We start from the raw sequence: 22,150 nt of genomic DNA, 5'->3' as shown, positions 1-22,150 counted from the left end.
AATTTATATATGTACAAAGGAGGCATGACTATGCACCCCTGGTACCGTACTGCAATAAATGAAAATGACAGATTTCTCATTAACGACTGAACGGATTTTGATGAAACATAGATCGAAAAGTTCAGAACTGCGATGCCGTCTATGGGACTATCTTCCTTTTGCATAGGTTTAACCATATATTTTAATTCAAGTTTTCTTGTTTTTTGGTAGGCAGGGCTGCGGGACACATAAATGGAAATAAATGAAAAACTCGGGATTTCTTATGAACGACTGAACGGATTTTGTTGAAACATGGATCAAAATGTTCAGAACTGCGATGCCGTCTATAGGACAGTCTTCATTTTGCATAGGTTTAACCATAAAGTTTAAATCAAGTTTTCTTGTTTTTAGGCAGGCAGGGCTGCCGGATATATTTATATTTCACCGGTGCATAAATGAAAATAAATCAAAAAGTCGGGATTTCTTATGAACGTCTGAACGGATTTTGACGAAACATGGATCAAAATGTTCAGAACTGCGATCCCGTTAATGGTACGATTTTCAGTGTTTAATAAGTTTTATAATAAAGCTTAAAACAAATTGACTTAATTTTAGGCAAGCAGTGCTGCCAGATATATTTATTCTTCGTAGGAACATTTATGAAAATAAATGCAAAAGTGGTGTTTTCTCATGAACGACTGAACGGATTTTGATAAAACAACTACCAAAACGCTTGGAATGTCAATTCCATTCATGGGACATTCACATTTCATACAATGGTTTAAATGGTCAATAGAAATATTTTCTGGCGGGCTATTCATCGATAGGGTGTGGGAGGCGCCCCTATCGATATGAAGCCAGTGTTTGTGAATGAGATCGGAAAAAGAAAACGCTAATTTTTAAAAATCTTTGGGTTTGATTTAATAGAGACTTAATTCGAAATTATAGAATAATTTTCCCTATCGTTTGAGATACCGTGCAAGCTTGCACGCGTTCATTTAAGGGCGTACGATTTTTGTTAAAGTAAGCGTCGATTTTGCTTGTGGGGGAGGGGTTCAAAATTCCGCCGTGGTATATAGTGAAATAATCTTTCCCTGATTTAGCTGAAAATTGCTCCAAATTGTTTTGAATAGCTTACATATAGCTTTGTATATTTATTATTTAATTTACTCACTGCCATAAGCAGTGAAGTAATGCCACAGGCAAAACTTGTCAACAAAAGCTTCTATCTTTGTAGAAGCGAACAATTTAATATTAAAATCTTGAAAAACAATTTAATTAAAGATAAGTTTTCCAATGATTTTTATTTTAATTACTTTAAAAAAAAAAAGAAAATAAAAAAAATTGCTGAAAAATGTAAAAACTTTGACAGTGAGAACTTGTTAAAACGATGTTGAGAAATCGATATATCGATACAGCAATCGATAGTAAAATCGAAGGTGCAGCTCTAAACGTCAGGGCCGCTTCCTGTTTCTTTCTTTCCGATAATTTGTCCCATACAAACGGCAAAATGGTTCGTCGACTAATTTTCGGTGCATCGAACAACAAAAGCGTCGAAATGCAACGAAAATGCATGCCCCACAGCATGAAGTGCGCGATGGGGGAAATATGCGCGGGATGCTTTGTTGCGAAAATGCAAAAAACCGATGCGAAGATCGTTTGTTTTGAAATGTACTAAATCGGCCTATCATGTCTCGGTGTTTTGCAGTCGCTCGTCATCCCAGAGAAGTTCCAGCACATCCTGCGTATCATGAATACGAACATCGATGGCAAGCGCAAGGTCGGCATCGCCATGACCGCCATCAAGGGTGTGGGTCGTCGCTACTCCAACATTGTGCTGAAGAAGGCCGATGTCGATCTGACCAAGCGCGCCGGTGAGTGCACCGAGGAGGAGGTACGTTCAGACTTTGTTGTATCCCCGTCCGGCAGGCACTGATTCCGAATTTCCCAATGCATTTGCAGGTCGACAAGGTGGTGACCATCATCTCAAACCCCCTGCAGTACAAGGTGCCCAACTGGTTCCTCAACAGGCAGAAGGACATCATCGACGGCAAGTACTGGCAGCTGACCTCCTCCAACTTGGACTCGAAGCTGCGTGACGATCTGGAGCGTCTGAAGAAGATCCGCTCCCACCGCGGTCTGCGTCACTACTGGGGCCTGCGTGTCCGTGGCCAGCACACCAAGACCACCGGTCGTCGTGGTCGCACCGTTGGTGTGTCCAAGAAGAAGTAAGCTGCTGCAACGTTCCCTGCCGGATTGCCGACTCTACTTTAACTTTTACTTCAACATCAAAATAAAAGAAAACACGGAAACCGGAACGTTTTAGTGCGGAGTATATATGTATGTGAAGTTTGTTGTATTTAGACTGTGTTTGTGCGTGCGCCATTTGAAATTATTGTATTATGTCTTCGTCAAATCCATCCGGTGGCCCGCCGTCGCCGCCACGGACCCAGAGCAGCGTCTGTGTCCTATGGCTGATCATCTGCAAGACGGTCAAGTTCCAGCTGGCCAACACATTGACCAGCGTGATCATCATAGTCGGTCCTATCCTTGTATTCTTCATCTACTCGGCCACGGCTGTCCTCCCGGAGTCGCACCAAGATCCGCAGAGGACATATCCGACGGTCAATTTTACAACTAAAGTGCTGTATGTATTATATGTTTATGCCTAGAGCGAACAGCTCTGGGACTGCCATACTAATCCAGGCCTTCTCCTTGACACCAATTGCCCAAAACGAATTAGAAACATTTACTACTCGCCCACGAGTCGTGTTGTCGACGAAATCATTGAGGATGTGGCCCGCGAAGTAAGGACCAAGCACACCAAGGGCTTTGCATCTGCGGCCATGCTGGAGCGTGCCCTCATCGCGGAGCCTGCTTTCGTGGGAATTGAGTTCGAAGACTCGTTTAATCGGATTACCTCGATGCCGGACAAGGTGTCGGTGGCCTTGCGCTACCCAATGCACCTACGCGCCATCCCGAAGATGCGCTGGGACAAAAGGATGTATTACAAGAGCATGTATCTGGGAACCGATTACTATTTGGTCGAGTCATTCCTGATGGTTCAGGTCAAGCTGAGCGAGGCTCTGATTAGGGCCAAGAGAGAGAACGTCGTCCTGCCGGAGGTGAAACTGAAGTACTTTCCCCAACCCGATCGCATGGAGGGCACATTCACCGAGTCGCGAGTGGCTCTAACCGGGTTTCTCTTTCTGCCCTTCGCTATATCCTCGGCTTATCTGGCACAGGTAGCTTATATATATCTTCCGTTGGGTTCCAGTGTTTGCAGAATCTGTATTTTAAATTTTAGGTAATCATTGAGGATAAGCAGATGTGGGCCATGATGCGGCTAATGCAAGTGCGAGGGTGGGTGCACTGGCTCTCTTGGTTCATTGTGGCCTTTCTTCTCTTCTTGGGGCCAACCATTTTTCTGGTGTTCCTGCTCAAGTGGCGCTTCTATCGGATGAGCAATTTGTTCCTGGTCCTGTTCTTCATGTGCGTCTACGTAATCGAGCTCCTGTCGTCGGCCCTCATGATAACCGCCATATTCTCGGACAGCATTGGCGTTCAGATGACTATCCTGTTCCTCCACATGATTAGCTGGCTGCCCTGGCGTCTCATGGTGTTGGGTTACCAAGCCACCGCCAACCGGGTCTATATCGCGTGCCTGTTTCTGAACAGCTCACTTGCCATGGGTCTGCAGGAGTTTATTGAGCACGAGAACTTCTTTATGGGCATGCAGTGGAATATGATATTTACGAAAACAGATCCAAGTGACGCGATATCATTGGGCACCATAATGGTCATCATGCTGCTGGGCACGGTGCTGCGCATCCTCATCCTGTGGTACGTGGAGGAACTGAAGAGCGTGAAGGGCAGAAAGTGGTACTTTCTATTTCAGTCCTCCTTTTGGTGTCCGCGGAGGGTGCGAAATTTGAATGACATTGAGGGTCAGGATTTTCACGCGGAACAGGATCACGAGCCATTGTCTCACAGGAACCGTTCCATCATTATCCAGACCAGGAACCTAACGAAAATCTACAACGGCCAGAAAGCCATCAGTGATGTCAGCTTAAACTTCTATCAGGATGAAATCACCGTGTTTCTGGGGCACAACGATTCGGGAAAGACAACAATCTTCAAAATGCTTGCCGGGATGGAAGAGCCCGACGGAGGTCACATCATAATCAATGGCTTTGACCTAACCACCCAGGATCGTAAGGCGCTGCGCTCGATGAGTCTATGTCCGCAGGAGAACATGTTCTTCGATAAGCTGAATGTCAGGTGGCACATAAAGTTCTATTGCCGGTTGCAGGGAATGAATCGAAAACAGGCCTCGGCAGAGGCGGACAAGTATCTGGAGATCGCTCACATGGAGGAACATGCAAAGAAAGCGGTCAATCAACTGTCAAGCGGTTACAAGCGAATGTTAGCGCTATGCTGTACCCTGTGCGGGCGTCCGGCGGTTTGATATTCATTGTTTTTTAACCTCCGAGCTTATATTAATCCTTACCAAGTACAGGTTGTCCTTCTGGATGAGCCCGGCACCAGCATGGATCCGCTGCTTCGTCGCGAAATGTGGGACATGCTGCGAAGGGAGCGAAAGGAACGTTGCATCATAATGTCCACCCACAACATGCTTGAGGCCGAGGTGGTGGCGGATCGAGTTGTCGTCCTGTGCGGTGGCGAGGTGAAAGGCTACGGCACACCCGGTTTTCTCACCCAGATCGCGGACTCGGGTGCGGCTTACGTTCTGATCTGTACCAAAAGAGACACCTGCTTGGTCGCAGAGGTATCGCACTTCTTGCAAATCCGCTTCCCGGACATCCAGCTGTTTCAGGAGTACGGCATTTACGTGACTTACAAACTACCGGCCAGGCATGTTGGCCGTTACTCACAACTGTTCTTGGAGTTGGATCAGGCTATCGATGATCTGCTGATCAAGGAGTTTAGTGTGAGGGCTCCCACGCTGGGTGACATCTTTCTACGCATTGGTGTGGAGTTGAAGAACACGCGGGAGTCTGTTCTCTATAATGAAGGACAATTGCACGCATCGCCCATGACGTCGCTGATCAGTGAGTAGTTTTATTCTTTTCAATGATCCTTAAGCTGGAAATTCTTTGTTGTTGGCACCCACAGATCTTCTGCCCAGCTTTGAGGTGCGTGAGGACGACTACAACGTGAAATGCTGCAATCAGTGTTGGGCCATCATTGAACGTAAAATTATCTTTATGTGCCGACACCGTCGTCTGTACTTTCTAATCATCTTGATGCCGATCTTCATCGCCTCGGTGCTTATCATATTTGAGCTCTTCATCTTGTTGTTAGACGAAACTCCTAACGAGATAAAAATCACGAGCATCTCCAATTCCTCTGTGATCTTGGTGCTTGAGTCAAAGGAAAACGATGCCATATCAGACGTGTATACCCGGAATGGTCTGATACACGGCGTCAGAACTAAGAGCACAGAGGGCGTTCCCCTTGGTGACTATATCATACAACAGATAAAAAAGAATGAGATGAATTACTATCGAAAAATAGCGGCCGGCGTTACAATCGATCAAGTTAATAGGTCTATTATTGCCTGGGCGAACAAGAAGCTGGAGGTCGGCTCGGCCCTGAGCTTGGGCCTGGTATACGAGACCCTGGCCTTGGCGCTGGCACAGTTAAAAATCGAAATTGTGAACAAGCCACATATGGGTACAATTATAGAGGCAGCGCGCGCACTAAGCCGAACCAGCTACATTGACTTTGCATTCACGGTGATGTTTTATCTCGTCGTGGTCACTGCCATTTTCGCTGTGATGCCGGTGATGGAGCGACATACGAGCCTGCAGCATCAACAGCTAGCCAGCGGCATGACCCGGTTTACCTACTGGCTGTCCCACCTGTTCTGGGACTTTTGTGTATATATTACGATGATCCCGATGCTAATAATACTCGCAGAAATTGCTCGGGGCACAATGGGGCCTATAGCGCTTTTACTGCTCTCCTTTGGCTTTTCGGTCATATCCTTCACCTATCTGGTTTGCCTTCTCTCCAATGACTTGGGTAAGATGTTCAGCATTATGATGTATGTGAATATGATAGGTAAGTATCCATCGAGTCGACTCCTGTTATTCACATTATATTTATTTGATACATTTACAGGTGTGCTTTCCTTCTTTATTCATCCCCACAAAGATGTAGATCGCTACAAAATCTTCGAATATGTACTCAGGGCTCATCCTCACTATGCGTTATTTAATGGGGTTCAAGATATAGTCTACACAGAAGACACCCTGACTGTTTTGCATACCTTAAAAGGGCCAGGAAACTTATTGACTACCGATATTAATGATTATTACAACATTGTGGAGATTAAGTGTATGCTAATAAGCGGAATGGTGTATCTCATTATGGTCCTTCTGTCGTGGATTCCGCGTCGGATCAATTACGTTTTTAAGTTGAGTCCGTATCACATATTTTTAACCCCAACTAACTTAATATCGTTATCCAGGTCGGTTAGGAACGAAAAAATATATCCAGCCATCGAGGATGAGGATGTAGAAGTGAACCGAATTCGACAAAGGTTGGACTTAATCACCACAAAGAATTTCAAAAGTTTTCCCCTTATCATGAAGAATGTGTCCAAACGCTACGGCGACGTTGTAGCTGTTCGCGCTCTAACGCTCGATATAAACCCGTAAGTGAAGAATGATTTGTTCACATCTAGGTATATGCACTTACGATTCCATTTTACTTTCTTCTAGCTTCGAGTGTGTGTGCTTGGTGGGCCGGAATGGGGCTGGAAAGTCAAGCACCTTCTACATGATTGTGGGCAAGAGAGCACTTACGGTGGGCACCCTCCACATCAAGGGCTGCAGCATCAAGACTCGTTCCAAGCAGGGGCTAAGGCACTTGGGCTTCTGTCCACACGAGGATATGCTGTCACCGTACATGACTGGCTGGGAAACGCTTCGTTTCTTTTGCTTGATCAATGGGATTCGGCAGAGTCACATCCATATGGTAATCAAGTCATTAGCTGACAGCTTCAGCCTCACCATCCACATGGACAAACCAATTAGAACTTATAGCAACGGCACCAAGCGGAAGCTAATGATAGCAGTGGCTGCACTGGCGCCGACGTTGCTTTGTCTAGATGAGCCCACCGCCGGAGTGGACATGTATGCCAAGTACGAGATCTGGGATATTTTGGAGAGCCTACGGAAAGGGGGTCTTGCCATCTTTCTGACCACGAACAGCATGGAAGAGTGTGAGATTATGGCCACCAATTTGGGCATCCTGGACCGCGGAACACTTCTCTGCTATGGAACTTTGTCGCGCCTCAGGTCCCGCTTCGATAAAGGTATCTTTGTCAAAATCAAGGTGGGCACAAGGGCAGAACTGAATATATTGAGGGCCGAGTCTGGTCGACTCACACATCGCACCAGGGAGGGGCTGTCGCCTACCTCGCGATCAACTCTGGCATCCCTCAAGTTTTCTATAATGCAATTCTCAATGGACGATGATTTCGATAAATCGACAAGCTCCGAAACGGACATCCGTGAGGATTACGAGACCCTGTTGAATGACGTAGAGGATTGGTTTTTGGAGGATCATCCATACAGTATCGTAACGTACGTAAATAAGGGTAAAAAACAAATAGTTGCACTAGCTTTAACTAAATATCTTATGTATATTTTCTTTTTCTCGTATAGAAAATATTTGATTTTACTAACATTTTATATTTGTGCACATACTCCTATTTCCCCGCTTTTCCTGCAATGCACAAAGAAAAGCAGCAGCAATAAACTATTCACTTTGTAGCACTCCCATCTAATTTCTATAATTTTTTATTTCCACAGCGAGAAGTACTCTTTTCGAGGAATGATAACCTTCGTCTTACCCAAGGAAAGTATAAGCTGGTCGGATATTTTTGCCTATATGGAAGATGTCAAAACTGATCTGCAGATAATGCACTATTCAGTCAGCCATACAGGTCTCGAGGATGTGTTTCTGGAGTTCGTGAGGGAGCACAACAAAAACAGCATGGATGAATAATGGCAGTAACAGAGAGCCCCCTCAAGTCGTCCAACTATTATATATTGGATGACTATCTGTAAAAGCTTCTGCCATGAAATGCTAACGAATTGCTTAATTTATCGCTTGGCGGTGCAGAATTGGCCGGCAAATGATAGTAAATAAACCAAGCGATTTGTGCCGAATCATCGTCAACAACAGGTATTGGGTATGGAAGAACATTTTTGGACCCTAATTAACACTAGTCTTATATTGTATGTTTTATAAATTCTGTAAGTGAATAATCGTACTATTATTTATTTATTTATTTATATGAAGCTAGCGGTTGGTTGTACTATTATAATTCCGGATATATAAGCAAATTTATAATAATATTTATCAAAGCAGAGCAACTGAAATTCGTTTGAACTCCTTTTCTTAGGGCTCTTCTTTCGCCAGAACGTTAGCCGAAAAAATGTGTGTCATCAGAGTCCATTGGTACTTTGAACCCTCTTCGATCAGAGAAAACTTTCCACAGCCACGAGTCAAAGAAATGTATATGTAGACAAGTTTCATTAACGATGGCTGATGTTACTACATATTTCAATTGGCATTTGTTTACAGCCAAACCACACACAAACCGATTCGAATATTGACCTATAGCTTTTCCAATTTTAAGCAATTTGCTGTCTCAATTAGACTTTGTGCCCGCATGGCGTAATAGTCAAATGGGAAAAGGTAAACGCACAATAGTTATAGCATTCATTCCAAAATAGATTCCTCATCGGGGGAGAGGCTCGCACAACCTTAGCTGATAGCGTACGAATTTGCTTATCGGAGAACGGAGGAAGTTCTCGGGGCTCTAATCGCGATTTCTAGGTAACCAAAGCACAGCTCTTATTTCAGCTTTACGCTTTCATTGCAATTGTATAATTAAAACCTCTGTTTTTGCCAATCACAAGTTTCTCTTTAATTGTCAGCAGTTGCTTTTTTTAACAAACATGTAACTTTTACTGCCTATAGTCATTATTGTTCAATAGCTGATTGCGTTACACATCATGTACATACATATATAGAATCTAACATATATATAATAGGTATATAGATGAAAACAGTTCACAATGTGGCGCAGTGCAACTATTAATAGGAGTTCCCACTGTAGTTTATATTTAAAGCCTCCTCCTGACCTCGACAGCTGTGTATTATGTGAAATAAAAAATGCTTTTTATGGAACAATACCAAAATATCATGTAACTTATTATTAAAATATTAGCTAAGGTTAAACATAAAAGTGTTGTTTTAATTAATCTAAGCTACAGAAAGCTAAAAATTTTTGTCTAGCATTGTGGCTGTCAATGCTGAACAATGGGATGATTATTTTTCCTAAATAATTTATTGTCTGAGTGGGAAAACCCCAAAACCTCATCGAATACAATTATAACATTCAATTTAACTATGCCTACGAGGTATGTTTAATGATTTTTTTGTGAACATGTGATAATTATCGTTGCGTTTATAAATATGGAAGACTCTGTTTTGGTCGAACTGACCACTGTATATGCCAGCTTCGTTCACACAGGTATACAAAAAGGTCACATTGTTATGCACTTTTTAGGTACGACATCCGTAAAAAGCAGAAAGTCTCCTGGAAATTCTTTGCTCTTCATATAAATATACACTAATTCTAGATTTATAATTCCGAGGAACTTCTACTGCCGCGTGAGTTTGGTCAGTGCTTCATCCTGAGTTGTTGTTAGGTGTTGTCTGCTCTCCGCCTGGCGCCGCCAGCGACGCGACAGAATAGGTGCGAAGAGGTTGTAGTCCAGCTGATTCTGATACTTGTCCAAGTAGATTTCAGAGTTCTCAGCCCATCCAAAGTGCGCCAGCACTATGCTGCCCACATAGCCGACGAATACAGCAACGATAAAACCGATTACACAGCTCCACATATAGGAGAGGCGATACAGCCAGAAGTAGTGCGGTTCGATGACCACCGGGCTGCTGTTTGCACTCAGCTGGAGGGCTTGGGCAGCCAGAGCTGTGGCATTTTCACAGCCCGACATGCTGAAGCTCAGGGGAACGGGACTGGGCTTGGGTCCACCGAAACCGATCCAGAAGGAGATGATTAGGGACACCAGGAAGCCCAGCAGAGCGCCCCGCTGGTTTGTACGCGTCGTGCAAACCCCCAGACTGAAGAGGGCCAGCAGCGGTCCGCCCACAACTCCGAAGATGGTGAGCGAGGCCTGCAGGACGCCGCCCAGAGATCCAGCTCCAAAGGCCAGTCCAATGCACAGCAGGCCAAAGAGGAAGGCCATCACTTTGGTGGGCAGCGTTGACTGGGAGTCAATGAGTGTTCTCTTGAATATCGCCTTGTACAATGGCTTCAGATAATCCTCTAGCGTCACGGCCGATAGAGAGGTGACTGCCGATGAAATCGTCGACAGACTGGCGGAGAAAATACCGGATACAAACAGACCGCATAGGCCGGGGTATTGACCTGTAGAAAGAACGGGAACTTAGCATATGATAAACTAACCCGACTGGGGTTCCCCCTCACTTACCCATCGTGTCCACAGCGAACAGCGGCATCAGCTGGTCGCGAGATTTGATGCGCCCCTCCAGCAAGGGATCACAGTCTCGATAATAGTAAAAAATAGCCAGTCCGCTGAAGATGGTGCTGAAGCTCAAGAGTCCCAGAATGGGCAGGTTCCACCACAATGCCGACTGAGCACTCTTCAGATTGCGTACACTCAAAAGTCGCTGAATCTGCGTCTGGTTAACGCCATACAGAGACAGATAGGTGACCATACCGCCAATGATGAGTGACCACCAGGTGTGCCTCACGGTTGGATCCAGCGAAAAGTCGTCGAACTGAACCCGTCCACGCTCCACAGCCACCTCCCAAATGGCCGCAAAGCCTCCGGCCTTAATCGCCGACACAGCAATCACGGCATAGATGGCTGCGAACATCAGGAACGATTGAAATACATCCGTGATGAGGACTGCCTTTAGGCCGCCCAACGTGGAGTAGAAGGTGCACACCAGTCCAATGACCAGAATGGCTGCCGTCCGTGGTATTCCAGTTACTGCCTCCAGCGCCAGAGCCGGTGCATACAGAGCAATGCCCATGTAGAGCACCATTTGGATGGCGAAGGCCAGAGAGGCGGACAGACGCGTGGCCTGACCAAAGCGCCGTTCCAGATACTCGTAAACACTGGTGGTTCGCATTCGGTAGAACACTGGCAGAAACACATAGGCCGCGATCGGTGTGCTTATCCAATAGGCAATGTTTATCACACAGAACATGGTACCGAATTGGTACGATTCGTTGGAGACTCCCATCAGCGAGATGGCGGACATGAAGCTGGCCATCAGGCTGAAGGATACCGGGAAGGTGGTCATGCTCTGGTTGGCCATCAGGTACTCCTGCGTGGTCTTCTGCTTGCCGCCCGTGTAGCGGTAGTAGATGCCAATTAGCGCCGAGATCACCAGGATACTAATCAGGACGGCCGCATCCCAGGAGTCGAACGTTCCCGTAGCCATGATTCCGGCCTGTTATCGCTGCCGGTCGCCAAAGGTGAGGTGCTTGAGCCCGCCTGAATTGATTTTTCCACAGCACCAGCGGCAATTCAGAGTGACTCGCCTCGCTTGCTCACGCCAACGACCTTTCCTTTCACAGTCAACGCTTTCCAAAGTGCGCGCAAGTGGACAGCTGACAGCGGTAACAACAGCGCGGGCGAAAATCACAGCGAAGATAAAAACACCAAGTTCTCGCAAAAGCTTCATCCGTTAAATAACTTTATTAGCACAATGTTGCCAGTTTAGCTTATTTTCGGCAATGCAAAAGCTTATACAGCTAGCAACTAGCTTATAGCTACAAAATAGTTAGTTTTAATATTAATCTAGCTAAAAATTATTTATAAAATGTGTTTTTTTTATGAGGAAATATAAATACATATTGTTATTAATATTACTATTTGAAAAAGGTATTAACTTAAGGATGATGGGAAAATACTAACTTTTCGTGTCAATTTTATTGCCTTTATAAATATAGTTTTAAAATTAAAAAATACTCTATTTATCTCATACCTCAGTTCTGCAACAAAATACTTATCTTTTTTACCCATTATTTTGTATTTAAAGCAAAAAAAACGGTCGTTAAATAACTTTTATAGGGATGAGAATTTTTATGTTATCGATAGTTGCAAGATTGTGTTATTGGGTACTATTAAGGAAACAAAACAAAAAACAGCTGTTTAAGTTCAGGCGCAATGACAGAATTGGCGCTCTTTTCAAATTATCAACATTAAATATTTTCGTTTTCAAGGAATTAATTTTTCTTTTTATAAGTAAGTGCATTTTGAAATTAATTTTACCATATCTTTAAATCAAGTAAAATTAAGAAAGAGGAAAGGAAATTCATTAGAATACAAAACAAAATTTATATTGATACGGGTTGTTAGCAAAATTAATATATTTTATCTATTTCTTGTTAAAAATAAATAAAACATTTTTAATAATTAAGCCTTAAAAGCATGAATTGTGCTATCAGTCTTTTTCTAAGCTCACTGTATTAATTCAACCCCCATGACAAGCACCGAAAATCTGAAACAAAAACACATTTAATGAGCCTACTTCAAAAACATATAGATTAACATAGCGTCTGCTCAAAGGTTAGGGCATCCGCACAAGGTTTCTGAGTGTGGGTATCTCTAAGCCCAGCCCACTCGACTATACCTCTCTTGCTAGATTTGTTCAATGAATGTTGTATTGCCTAAGAACAATGTACTACATGCTATGGTAATGCCCCCTCCAAGAAATGTTGGGGGCTACGCCCCTGCATTTGCTTGGCTTCCCGCAGCTACATCAAACAACCACAGATAGCATTTACTTGCCCATCCGACATAATCTTTGGGTTAGAAATTTCCCCAGCCATTTGGCTGGCTTCAATCTCACTTCATTTTGCTGGCGACACGCTAAAAGAACGGTCATGAGCCAAGGAGCCATCTTAACGGACGCGAACGGTCGCCAGGAGGCTGGAGATGATCGACGGAGGCGCAGGGTGGCGATCGTGGGAGCTGGATTGGTAAGTTGAAGTATAAATTTTAAGCAATTAATTACAATATTGAATTGTTTAAAAACTCACCAACTGCAAACTTAAAGTACAAAGAAAATCATTAAAGAAATATTGGTAATTTTTCGAATAAGGTTCCGAATAATATTCACTAAGATATCTTTAAAATTTAATCAGTCCTAAATCCTAAAGTAACTTTTACGATAATTATACCATATTCCCTGTTGGTTTATTAACAATTGCTCTTTTAGATACCACATATGTAGTTATGTGCACTTATCTAGACGGTCTTTATCTTTGGGGTTCCTTAATCCCCCCGCTTCTCAGATAGCACTCTCTTATCGAACTAAGATTTTTCACTTTCTCCTCCTATTATCTCTTTTCTCCCAAAAGGTGGGCTCTTTAGCGGCCCTAAACTTTGCCCGCATGGGTAACCACGTGGATTTGTACGAGTACCGCGAGGATATCCGGCATGCGTTGGTGGTTCAGGGCAGGAGCATCAACTTGGCATTGTCTCAGCGAGGTCGCCGGGCTTTGGCAGCCGTGGGTCTGGAGGAAAAGGTCCTGGCCACTGCCATACCCATGAGGGGCCGCATGCTGCACAATATCAAGGGTATTACCAGCGTCGTCCTGTATGATCCTTGCAACAATCAGTGCCTATACTCTGTGGGTCGCCGGCAGCTAAACGAGGTCCTTTTGGACGCCTGCGATAAGTTCCCGAATATCCAGTGTCACTTTGAGCACAAGCTGTCGGCGGCCAATCTTCGCGAGGGTTCCATGGAGTTCCGGAATCCCAAAGATGAGGTTATATCTGCCGGTGCGGACCTGATTGTGGGCTGTGATGGTGCCTTTAGCAGTGTTCGACAGCAATTGGTCCGCCTGCCGGGCTTTAACTACTCCCAGGAGTACATCGAAACCGGATATTTGGAACTGTGTATTCCCTCCAAATTGGGTGACTTTCAGATGCCTGCCAATTACCTACACATTTGGCCACGTGACTCCTTCATGATGATTGCGCTGCCCAATCAGGACAAGTCTTTCACCGTCACCCTTTCCATGCCATTTGAGGTCTTCGCCACAATTCAGAGCAAGGAGCAACTCTTGGATTTCTTTAGGAAAAACTTCCAGGATGCCCTGCCGCTCATCGGAGAGGAGCAGCTCATCAAGGACTTCTTTAAGACACGGCCACAGCATCTGGTGTCCATCAAGTGCCGACCCTATCACTATGCGGACAAGGCTCTGATCCTGGGCGATGCCGCTCATGCCATGGTTCCGTACTATGGCCAGGGAATGAACGCTGGAATGGAGGATGTAACGCTGCTCACCGGAATTCTGGACAAGCAATTGCCGCTAGACCAGGCACTGGCCCAGTTCACAGAGTCTCGCTGGCAGGATGCCTTTGCCATTTGTGATCTGGCCATGTACAACTATGTGGAGGTGAGTAATATTAGGGGAAGGAAGTAAAAGTTATCCTTAATCAATTTCACTTCCGTTTTATTACAGATGCGTGACTTGACCAAACGCTGGTCCTTCCGGCTCCGAAAGTGGCTGGATACGATGCTCTTCCGTCTATTTCCCGGCTGGATACCGCTCTACAATAGCGTGTCCTTTTCTAGTATGCCTTACAGTCAGTGCATTGCCAACCGGAAGTGGCAGGATCAGCTGCTAAAGCGTGTTTCCGGTGCCACTCTATTCGGCGTGATCCTGGCCGCAGGAGCTATATATGCAAAGCGTTTTATTTAAGATGGTATTTAGAAAATACATGCAAAGAGTTTTATACAATTTTCTAACAAATCTGATGATGAAATATTTGCCCGCAAGAGTATGCTCTAAAAATTAACAAATATATTTTACTTTAGTGTTTTGCGAGCTTTTAAACTACCAGTAAAGAGAATGAATATATAGATGCAATGTATAAATATTTTATTAATTTCGTAACGAAGCAAAATACATGAAATATACACTAATTTTATTTTAAAATTTAAATCAATTTGCGTTTCTCTAAATGTTGCTTTGCGAACATGTTGCTAAGCTGCTGTTGCTGGCAACAAAAAGTTCTACTCATACTTATAAACTGCTTATAAACATGTTCCTAGCTCGTATGTTGCAAAGCTTTATTAATTTCAGTTCGGTTTTAAATACTTAAATATTTGTATCTTATTAAAGATACATAAATTATGTATATTACAAAACAAAAACAAAAATGGTAAATTACAGTCCTCACTATTACAGAAAAATTAAAAATGATTTTATTTACGAGCTCTTTAGTTTAGTCACAGTCAAAAAAAAAACTTTTGTTGGTATTATTTTAAATATATTTCCCATAGCAGAAAAGCTTTCTTCCCAGTTGAGGGGGTTTTCCTTTTGTGAATGGAAATGTTTTTGAATGGAAACATATTGTACTTTATGAGTCATATGCAGTTTATGACGAATAAAACAAAATGTAAATATTGTGTGGAATTTTTAGTCGATTTGGATTTTCAGTTGTTCATTATTAGTTGCGTAATGAAGTTAGAGCAGTAACACATAACAACTTAAAGCGTTTGGTGAAACCTGGCCCAAGGAAACCCATTTGATAAACTTTTGTTTACTGTGGATTCACGCAGGTATTATAAATAATATCAACACCCATGCCCGATTTTGCTTGGCAAAATAATTGAAATTTCTCGTTGGCCGCGTGGCGGCTACTACGCATCGCATTTTGGTCTATGTCTATGACTACGGGACCATCAACTGGTGGATGTGAATGTGGATATTTTTGGGTTTGTTTTGTCGCTTCGATATTGGGGCGGCGACAGCCAAAAATACCGCCCGTAGTACCGCCCCACACACAACAGTGTGATTTTTAGCCACTCGAACGTTTATTTCTAGTCGCAGTTTTGCAGCCTTGGTCACGTGATCGTGATCCCGATGCATCCCCCAACATCCGGCAGTTGCACTTGCCCTTTAAGGATCGTCAGGGGGGATCCTCTAGATGGGAAAAGAATTTAAATAGATTTTAATATTAATGTACATATTAGTGTGTTGAGAATTTTAAAGTTGTACATCTATTTAGTTGTTTAACTATTAAGTTGGATTTAAAACTGATGAAATAAGTTGTATAATTTGATCAGAGTCTTATACTGTCAAGTTTTGGTAACAATTTAATAATTTAATAAGACAAAAATAAAAGGTATCAATTTTATGAAGCTGTAATCGATATATTTTCCGATATATTTATTTATTTTTAATATCCAATATTATATAAAAAGCGATAATGGAGCGATATATCATATATGATTTATTATAACGCTATATTCCCCTGACTAATGCCTATATAATTCATATTCATAAATGGTCATAACACGTCGATCGTTCGTTTTGACCAAGGAGCTTTCTAGAAAGAGAAGGCGTGAAAGCTTGCGATTAATTAGCATGCCATTTGGTTGCCACCCCAACCCTCTCACTGCTCGCCCGCTCCCACCCACTGCCCACCTTTCCCTTGGTGATTGGCAGGGAAAGAGAGAGAGAGCGCAAGGTCGGCGCTTTCTCAATTGCCGGCCGGTATTTTATTACAACAACATTTACACCATTGTGATCGAACAAAAGCTTGTTGTGGGGCTTTTTCCTATCTCCCTCTATCTCTCTTAGCCGCTCTTCGAAGCGCAGATAAATCAGCCGAAAAAAACTAGGCTTAAAAGTGAAAACTTCAAGCAAACCAATGGCTTCAAGCCATTTCTTGACCTACTACCTAATAGCTAAGAAGCACTCGAGCGAAGCTTTTGGCCACAAGAAAGAGCTGGAAAAAGGAGGCAATGAGAGAGACGGAGGCAGAGCGAGATTGAGAATGGAGGTGCTTTGCTCATTTCGGACTTAATTGTTGTTGCTAATTCCGTTTCGCAAACGTTTCGTTTGGTACTCTCTAGAATCGTCGGCGCCGCTCCTCTGCTCCCACTAATAACAGTGAAGCATTTAGAAGAAGAACCTAAAAGCGAAATATATTCAATTTGTTTTAAATATTATATACAAATTTTGAAAAGTTAGTAACATAATGTACCTGTGAGTTGAATTTTTTATGAGAATCTTCGAAAAGAGCCACCGGAACGAAGCTTCACTGTAGCGATTACGGCTGCCGCTGTACCGTCGCTTGGCTCTCGTCTTCTGCTTTGCTCTTCACGCTGTCGTTCCGCTGTGCCGCTATGCCAGCGCCGCCAGTTAGTTGCTCGTCACATGTTCGACACTCAAGTAGCCCCAAAAAGCCCAGGGAATATAGGAATATAGGAATAGCCGAGCGCCAACCGAAGACCGATCGAGTGTTGAGCAGGCACCGTTAGACAGTAAAGAAAAGCAATTGCAACAGTGACAGTGACAGTAACTCCTCCCAACTGAGAGCCAGGTGCGCCAAGCAAGTGCAGCTGTAATCAAATCAGAAATCAAGCAATCGCCTTGCCTCCAATCAGAAACCCATCGAATACGATCGCCACATTTCTCGAAGCTTTTCGGCAAGCTTCCGCTAACCGAAACGCGTGGTCCGAAAAAAAACGAAATATAACGAAAATCAAACAAGCAAATAAAGAGGCAAGCGAAAAAGTGAAATTGAAATTCGAATTCAAAGTCAAAATCAAATCGAAAAAAAGTTGGGAGTTAAGTGAGCGCCATATCGCGTGTGCATCTGTGTGAGTGAGTGTTTCGCAGTGTCTGTTTAAGTGTATCCGTGCAGTGCAACGGTATTAAAGTAAACCCCCATAAAATCAAGAAGCCGCAAAAGAAACGGTAGAAAGAAGAGCAACTCAGAAGTTAGTTGTCAGTAAAAATTTGAATAATAGACTTACGGTTTGATTTCTACGTTACCGTAGCAATCCAAAACCATAATCGAAACCGATTACCGGATACCGATCGCCATCCTGGCCAGCCGTACGCTTTTCGTGTGAGGCGCTGCCAGCGGTTCCAAGGAACGGTGAATTCCACCCACACCCTGCTGCCCGTCGTCGATAGCATACCGATACCGATACCATAACCGATGTCGACTACCCAGTGCCGTGTATAACTCTTTTGTTTTGCCTGCTCTCTAAACAGAAAAGCCCCACCAAGAGAGATATTGCATTCGATACGATAGGATTCGATTCGGTACAAGAATATCCCCAATAAGAACAGTAGCAAGTACGTGTGCTCTGCGGCACTGAGAGAAACAGAAGAGACGCTTACTGCGTGGATTTCTTTTTTTGGGGGCACACGAGCTGTCCGAATTGTTCAGGTAAATATAAGCACATATAAACGGGCACAATCGCCGTTATTGATCTCCCTCAATTAGTGGGGCTACGTGACTGCACCACAGTTGTGTGCCGGGTGTTCGGTTGTCTGTATTTCTGCGATCGCATCGTGTCGCATGGTTTTGTATTCTGCCTAAATGAAAAGCAAACCAGAAATGCGGATAACAATCTAGACACACACACTCACCTCCCCCCCTCTTTCGACCGATCCCGCTGCCCACTTTCGCGGTTAGTCTTGGCATCTGGCATTTCCGGTTTCGCTATTTTTTGGCGGTGTACCCAGAGATATGTGGATGAAAACACCTTCAGATCAGATATTATTCAACCCAAAATCCTCCCCATTATTTACTAACTAAATACATAAATACCATTAAATATTAAATAAGATTTTTATAGTACATAAAATATATTTAATAAATTTTTGGTCGAAAATAAAACGTAACGATTCTTAGAAACGAAACAGTTGAACTCTCTAACCTTTGATGAACTTTGTATAGCTTATGTACATATTTATTCCAAGATTTCTTTCTTAATTTTAATTATATAGTAATGGCAAGTCTTATAATTTTTATAGAGTTGATAAAGACAGTTTTGAAACCACTCAATTGTATTTTATAAATATTGTTTGTCTATTTTGTGTCCCCAAAAGTGCAATAATAAAGCAATTTAACACAAGCGGGAATACCCAAATAATTTAAGCTCAAAAGTGATGATGTGCGCGCTCGTTAGGCTAATAATTACCATCCATCATATTTCGGTTCAAGATCGGTTACTGTTCGACAATTCTGGATAAGTAATTAACTCGTTTTACGAGTGTTTAAAATTTCTCCCATATTCTCTTATACTGCGTTTGATTCACTAAGTTACGTGAAAGTTGATATCAGATCATTAACAGTATCGAAATTGTTTATTTTATCAAGGAGCCATATTACCTGACGTATGTATTTGTTTATTTTTTTTTTTGTACAAGTATGTAAGAATGTTTGTAAACATATATGTACATATGTACATACATCAAATGCATTAAGTCGTGTGCGGCAATAAAATAGCTTTTATGGGCGAATTAGCGAAGGCACTTTTATGAGACCTCAGCAAGTATATTGATCTTGTGATCAGCTTACTTTTCGCAGACACACATACATACATACCGACAGACAAACAGTAGCGGTGAAAAATAAAATAAAACATTCCGAAACGAAACTTACATCATCGGGTTGGGGATAGAAAGAGAGGGAAAGAGAGAACGCGCCCGCCAAATGGCAAGCATTTACATACTAACACACATACTATACGTACATCCAAACACCCACACACACAGGCATAGATATAAATGTTTTTTTTCGGCACTCTTGTTTTTGTTTTCTTGCTTGGACGCAACAAATAAGTAATATAAATTGCGCGTTTGGAAATGGGGGGAATTTCATTTTGCTGCTCCTTCAGGAAATCACAGCAGTTAATCAAAAAAAAAGTGCAAACAAAAAAGTGATAAAAACTAAGCAATCGTTAGTTCGCGAGAGAGAAACAGAGAGAGTGGCTCATACACAAACATGTACAGAGGGACAGCGATACAATCGCATCGAATGTGCGTTTAGAAACAATATTTTAAACGATTTGCTGGCTTTATAAAAATAAATCAACATTTTTGAACACATAAACAAAGCCCTAAACGAGTGCGGAAAACAACTGTGCAAATACATAACCAATAACTAATTCGGTTTCCTCTTCCCATTTCTTTACATGTTCTTCTCATCTGCTTCACCTTTCTCTTCCCCAACGATGCTGCGCTCTTGCGGTAAATGTCATCCAAAAAGGGATAGCAAAAGCAACAACAACAGCGAAAAGAATAGCAAGTTCGCCAAAAAGACGCAATTAAAAAAGTGTTAGCAAGTGAAAAAGAAAAAACAAATACAACGAGCCGAAACAACATTAATGAATTTCGTGATTAAAAACATTTGAAAAGGTACAACAAAAGCTCATTTAATATAAAAATAAGAAGAACGCAAACAGCAAGCGAAATATACAAAATATAAAATCGCGGCGCCAACAACAAAACGTGGCACAAACGAAATACAAAAAAAAGCTCCACCAACGAAAACGAAAACGAGAGCGAATGCGCGCGCGCGAGTGAGATAGAAAAAAGCTGAGCAAAGGCAAACGAAAGCAACGCCGTGCCGTGAGAGACGCAGCACAGTGATCGAGTGAGAGACAACAACAAAACAAAACCGCAAGCAGAAGCCAAAAGCCAATTGCGCACGGAACGTAGAACGGAGAAAACTAACGGAACTCTAACCAAAGCAGCAGGACGGATAACGGTTAACCAGGTTAAAGCAGCGCACAAAGAGACAATGGTAAACAAGGTGAGTGGCAAGAAGGCGGACAAGGACAAGGAGAGGCAGCGAGAGGCGGCAATGTTGCCGGCGGCGGGCAATAACAGCAGTAACAACACAAGCAACACTACCAACATTGGCAACACAATCAACGTCAGCAATCCTGGCAACATAACCACCAATGTCAGCAACAAAACCAACAACAAGACTAACAACAAAGGCTCGAATGCCAAGGCCAACAAAAAGAATGCAGGCAAAGGACAACAACAACCTCAGCAGCAGCAGCAACAGCAGCAACAGCGCAGCAGCAAAAAAGCTAAGCCGCAGCGGCAACAGATCTTCTTGCAATCTTTGCCACGCGACACCAGCTACTACAGGAACAACAGCAACAGCAACAACAACAACAACAACAAAAATGTTAATAACAAAAGTGGTAGCAACACAATTAGCACAAACAGTGGCATCACTATGGACACACCGGCCACACAGGATATTGCAGTGGCCAAGATTAATCCCGCCGAGCTGCTGACCGCGGCTTTGGCCGTGCCCTGTGCCAAATGCTCCAAGCCATCGATGATCTCCAGTTTGACCACCGCCGTGACCGCCACATCCTCCTCCTCCTCCTCCGCCTCCGCCTCGTCCTCTGTTTCCTCCTCATCGGTGTCCACCATCTCGTCCAGTTCCGGATCTGAGACCGCCAGCAATTACAGTGATCTCAATTATCCGGAACCAACTGTCTACTCCGGCAAGCAGTATCGCAAATCCAAGTCCTATATGGGCGTGTCCCAGTACAACGGCTCCGTAAATGCATATCAATCGGGATCGACATCGAGTCGCGGGCCCAGCACCGGGGGCAACAATGGTAACCACGTGGCATACAGACGCTCCCACAGCGATCGGCGGAACTCGTTCGATCGAAGCTTCGCCGAAAGGAATCGCGACTTCGTGCCCATCGTGCCGCCACCGCGTCCGGTCCTGTCGTCGTCCAACATAGCCGGAGTTATGGCCAGTTCCACCAAGCTGACGATTATAGAGCGGTTCGGCAAAGGACGTGTCGCATATCCCATAATGCAGGTGAGTCTGATGCATTATTTAATCTTATATTATTTATATTTTATATATAGAATCGACAAATTTAACATAACTATACTTTGGAGAAAATTTCTATTTAATTTTTGATTTTCGTTCTCAACCTAAATTTATACAATATCTTACGTATAGGACTCACATTCTTGCAACGATAATCGGTTAAACTCTTTAAAACTTGCTATTATTTTCATATATTATATATTTCCTTCGTACTTATATCTTTACAATCTGTTAAATCCTATTGAAATGAAAAAAGATCACTTTATAATGGAATGCTTGATTATTGAGATCATTCCACTTTCTACGTAATCTTAGATTATTCAATATTATGCAATTGATTGAACCTTTAGCACCTGAATAGGTCAAAATCAAGCACACAAGCATTACGTGCTATACTAATAATTTCTTTGTTTTAATACACAAAATACAAATTT

At 43.1% G+C, this 22,150-nt stretch overlaps 5 protein-coding genes and 1 long non-coding RNA gene across 7 annotated transcripts in view; 4 read left to right on the top strand and 2 right to left on the bottom strand.

Moving 5' to 3' along the window:
- Positions 1–1,297: 1,297 nt before the first annotated feature.
- RpS18 (ribosomal protein S18) lies at positions 1,298–2,297 on the top strand. Its single transcript, XM_020949929.2, has 3 exons — positions 1,298–1,492; positions 1,688–1,873; positions 1,942–2,297. Exons 1-3 carry the CDS (start codon positions 1,370–1,372, stop codon positions 2,209–2,211), a joined length of 579 nt encoding a protein of 192 aa, XP_020805588.2. The 5' UTR covers positions 1,298–1,369; the 3' UTR covers positions 2,212–2,297.
- LOC110182060 (phospholipid-transporting ATPase ABCA3) lies at positions 1,952–9,268 on the top strand. Its single transcript, XM_020950023.2, has 9 exons — positions 1,952–2,626; positions 2,723–3,224; positions 3,287–4,441; positions 4,499–5,051; positions 5,116–6,066; positions 6,127–6,421; positions 6,476–6,661; positions 6,729–7,595; positions 7,824–9,268. Exons 1-9 carry the CDS (start codon positions 2,382–2,384, stop codon positions 8,017–8,019), a joined length of 4,950 nt encoding a protein of 1,649 aa, XP_020805682.2. The 5' UTR covers positions 1,952–2,381; the 3' UTR covers positions 8,020–9,268.
- On the bottom strand, positions 8,923–11,817 carry LOC110182066 (putative sodium-dependent multivitamin transporter). The gene is made up of 2 exons (XM_020950036.2): positions 10,539–11,817; positions 8,923–10,474 (listed from the first exon to the last, which is right to left on the bottom strand). The coding sequence occupies exons 1-2, from the start codon at positions 11,518–11,520 to the stop codon at positions 9,687–9,689; spliced, it is 1,770 nt and encodes a 589-aa protein (XP_020805695.2). The 5' UTR covers positions 11,521–11,817; the 3' UTR covers positions 8,923–9,686.
- A 1,005-nt stretch (positions 11,818–12,822) lies between these two features.
- cn (Kynurenine 3-monooxygenase cn) lies at positions 12,823–15,037 on the top strand. The gene is made up of 3 exons (XM_020944594.2): positions 12,823–13,063; positions 13,445–14,488; positions 14,555–15,037. The coding sequence occupies exons 1-3, from the start codon at positions 12,968–12,970 to the stop codon at positions 14,792–14,794; spliced, it is 1,380 nt and encodes a 459-aa protein (XP_020800253.2). The 5' UTR covers positions 12,823–12,967; the 3' UTR covers positions 14,795–15,037.
- Positions 15,038–16,252: 1,215 nt separating this feature from the next.
- On the bottom strand, positions 16,253–17,188 carry LOC147644377 (uncharacterized). The gene is made up of 2 exons (XR_015270654.1): positions 17,088–17,188; positions 16,253–17,015 (listed from the first exon to the last, which is right to left on the bottom strand). It is a non-coding gene; the product is annotated as an uncharacterized LOC147644377 (long non-coding RNA).
- Positions 17,189–17,191: 3 nt separating this feature from the next.
- Positions 17,192–22,150, top strand: part of LOC110181946 (terminal nucleotidyltransferase 5C) — a 54,493-nt gene continuing 49,534 nt past the window's right edge. For both annotated transcript variants that reach the window (XM_020949886.2, XM_086828336.1), the window contains exons 1-2: positions 17,192–18,284; positions 20,112–21,701. In XM_020949886.2, the coding sequence (XP_020805545.2) occupies positions 20,646–21,701 (1,056 nt within the window). In that variant the 5' untranslated portion in view covers positions 17,192–18,284; positions 20,112–20,645. The remainder of the gene's footprint in view (positions 18,285–20,111; positions 21,702–22,150) is intronic.

This window comes from Drosophila serrata, unplaced genomic scaffold, assembly GCF_035046125.1.
Source record: "Drosophila serrata isolate PLE 108 unplaced genomic scaffold, ASM3504612v1 contig_184, whole genome shotgun sequence".
NCBI lineage: Eukaryota > Metazoa > Arthropoda > Insecta > Diptera > Drosophilidae > Drosophila > Drosophila serrata.
This window is presented reverse-complemented; position numbering and strand designations above follow the sequence as displayed.